Genomic DNA, 2,398 nt, shown 5'->3' with positions numbered 1-2,398 from the left:
ACCGATTTGGTATTCCTCAGACTATCACTACCGATCAGGGTACTATGTTTACATCAGGAGAATTTGATGAGTTTGCTGTAGGTATGGGAATTAAAATTTTAAATTCTTCTCCATATTATGCTCAAGCTAATGGTCAAGCTGAGGCTTCTAACAAAGGGATCATCAAACTCATTAAGCGCAAAATTGAAGAAAATCCTAGGAGGTGGCATACAGTATTAAATGAAGCCTTGTGGTCATATCGGATGTCATGCCATGGTGCAACCAAAGTAACGCCTTATCAGTTAGTATATGGACACGATGCAGTGTTGCCTTGGGAAATTAAGGTTGGCTCTAGACGAATACGTTCTCAAAATCAGCTAACAGCCGATGAGTATAATACTCTTATGAAAGATGAGTTGGAAGATGTGGCGGGTCATCGGTTAAGGGCTTTAGTTAGTATTGAAGAAAATAAGAAAAGAGTAGCTAGATGGTATGACAAGAAGGTGAAAGTAAAAGAGTTTGCCGATGGAGATCTGGTTTGGAAATTGATTTTACCGATTGGGACTAAAAGTTCAAAGTTTGGAAAGTGGTCTCCTAATTGGGAAGGTCCATATCGGATAAATCAGTCTATTCCTGGTAATGCATATATTTTAGAAACCCTCGAAGGGGTTGTGTTTCCCAGAGCGTTAAATGGAAAATATTTAAAGAAATATTACCCTAGTATCTGGACAGATGCATAAAAGTATAGGTGCCGATAACAGTACTTTCGGCTAAGAATTATGCAAGGGTATCAATGTCTCATAAAATGCCGATACAATAAATAAGATTACACGTTCAGCAAGGATTGGATAGCTAATATCGCACGCAGGCGAATCTGGTCGGCTTCTTCCATTTCTTTGATATCGTCATCGGCAGCACCCTCCACAGGCTTGAGTTTCTTCTTCATGGCTAAAGCTTTGCGAGCTTGGATATCTCTTTCTTGCTGAAGGGCTTTGACGGCATTGGGTAGCTGGCTTTCTTCTTGTTGAGCATGAGTTAAGGCTGCATCAATTTCTTTCAATTCAGCCAATAGAGCTGCCTTCCTTGCCGATAGATCCAAGATTTTCTGCTTAAGTGCGGCACCCGAAGTCTGCAAGTTGACGATGCCCTTGTGCTTCTCATCAGCGATTTGTTTCAGTTGTAGCATCTCTCCTTTAAGTTGAGCTTGAGCTGCTCTATCGGCAATGCGCTGAGCAGCCCGTTGATATTGCAGTTGACGGCTTTCTAAGTGAGCTGCTGGGAAGAGTATTTCTTCAACATCGGCAGGGACCTGGCCACGAATTGTTTTGAAGATTGCCTTTGCGGGGTCCGAGTCATCTACCAGTTGGGCGGTACTTTGCTGTAGCAAGTTCAGGAGGGTTTCCAACTTGGATTTAGTTTCTGCCGATATTGTTCCCAGTGCAAGGGAAGAACTTGTTTCCTCTCCATCGTCGTCAGAAATGTCAATGGCAAAGGAAAATAGGCTGTTCGGGGAATCTTGTTCCTGAAGAAAGACAAGGAGATCAATCAAGGGTAAGTATGAGTATTGTAAAATCAGATAGGTTGATCGGTTTACCTGTTTCAAGGCAATTTCCTGTGCTTGACTGGAGGAAGCAACCTGGAGTATGTCGTGTGGATCGACTGAGCTTGCCGATGGGATATCCTCTGTGACTTCATCGGTGGTAGGCTCTTGAGGTATGATGACCGATGACATTGGGGCAGATGTAGGGATCGGCATAGACCTTTGTCGTTTTGGCTGTGCTTCAGTATCTGTTGAAGCTTTGCGCTTTGCTTGGACATCGGCAACGATCGGCTGGGGGGCATCGACACTTGTTGGTTGTGAAGCTTGGGCATCTGGTACGTTTGCCGATGTACCCAATTGTTGCTGTAAAACAAGTGTGAGATATGATATTTAACAGATAAAATGTAAAGTCAAGAAGCTACCTCTGAAGGAGTGGTGCTTGATATCGGCGGAATTGCCGATGATGATCCAGTAGTAGCTCTTACCCCCTGATGATTAAGGTTAATATAGTTTGTGATTGGCATAAGTGAAAATAAACAAGGTTGTTACCTTAAAGGCTTTGACCAAGGTTGTAGCAGCGGCCGATGGAGTAGCCCTGGGTATAGCCAATTTGGACTTAGAAGTGATGGTCTTGGTACGAATCTTCTGGTGGGTCAAAGCGGCTAAGGTGGGAGCGTTGTAGCCGATCGGCGATGTTGGGGAAATAGGCCGGAGGTTGAAGGGTTTCCCACTTTTGCTCACCGATGGTGCTGGGTGGTTAACCTGTTACAAGGGAGTCAGTTATTAATAAATGAAAGGAAAAGCAGAAGGGAGTTCAAAGAAACTTACCGTGTCGTCAGGGATAGCATATTCAGAATCGATCATGTGCCGATATGTGTG

General features: G+C 43.8%; 1 protein-coding gene across 1 annotated transcript; it reads right to left on the bottom strand.

Moving 5' to 3' along the window:
* Positions 1-759: 759 nt before the first annotated feature.
* LOC136529918 (uncharacterized) lies at positions 760-1,988 on the bottom strand. The gene is made up of 3 exons (XM_066522967.1): positions 1,942-1,988; positions 1,574-1,882; positions 760-1,501 (listed from the first exon to the last, which is right to left on the bottom strand). Exons 2-3 carry the CDS (start codon positions 1,733-1,735, stop codon positions 806-808), a joined length of 858 nt encoding a protein of 285 aa, XP_066379064.1. The 5' UTR covers positions 1,736-1,882; positions 1,942-1,988; the 3' UTR covers positions 760-805.
* Between the last annotated feature and the right edge of the window lie 410 nt (positions 1,989-2,398).

The sequence above is a fragment of the Miscanthus floridulus genome, chromosome 19, assembly GCF_019320115.1.
Source record: "Miscanthus floridulus cultivar M001 chromosome 19, ASM1932011v1, whole genome shotgun sequence".
In the NCBI taxonomy this organism is placed as follows: Eukaryota; Viridiplantae; Streptophyta; class Magnoliopsida; order Poales; family Poaceae; genus Miscanthus; species Miscanthus floridulus.
Note: the sequence above shows the minus strand (reverse complement) of the source record. Positions and strands in the feature narration are given on the sequence as shown.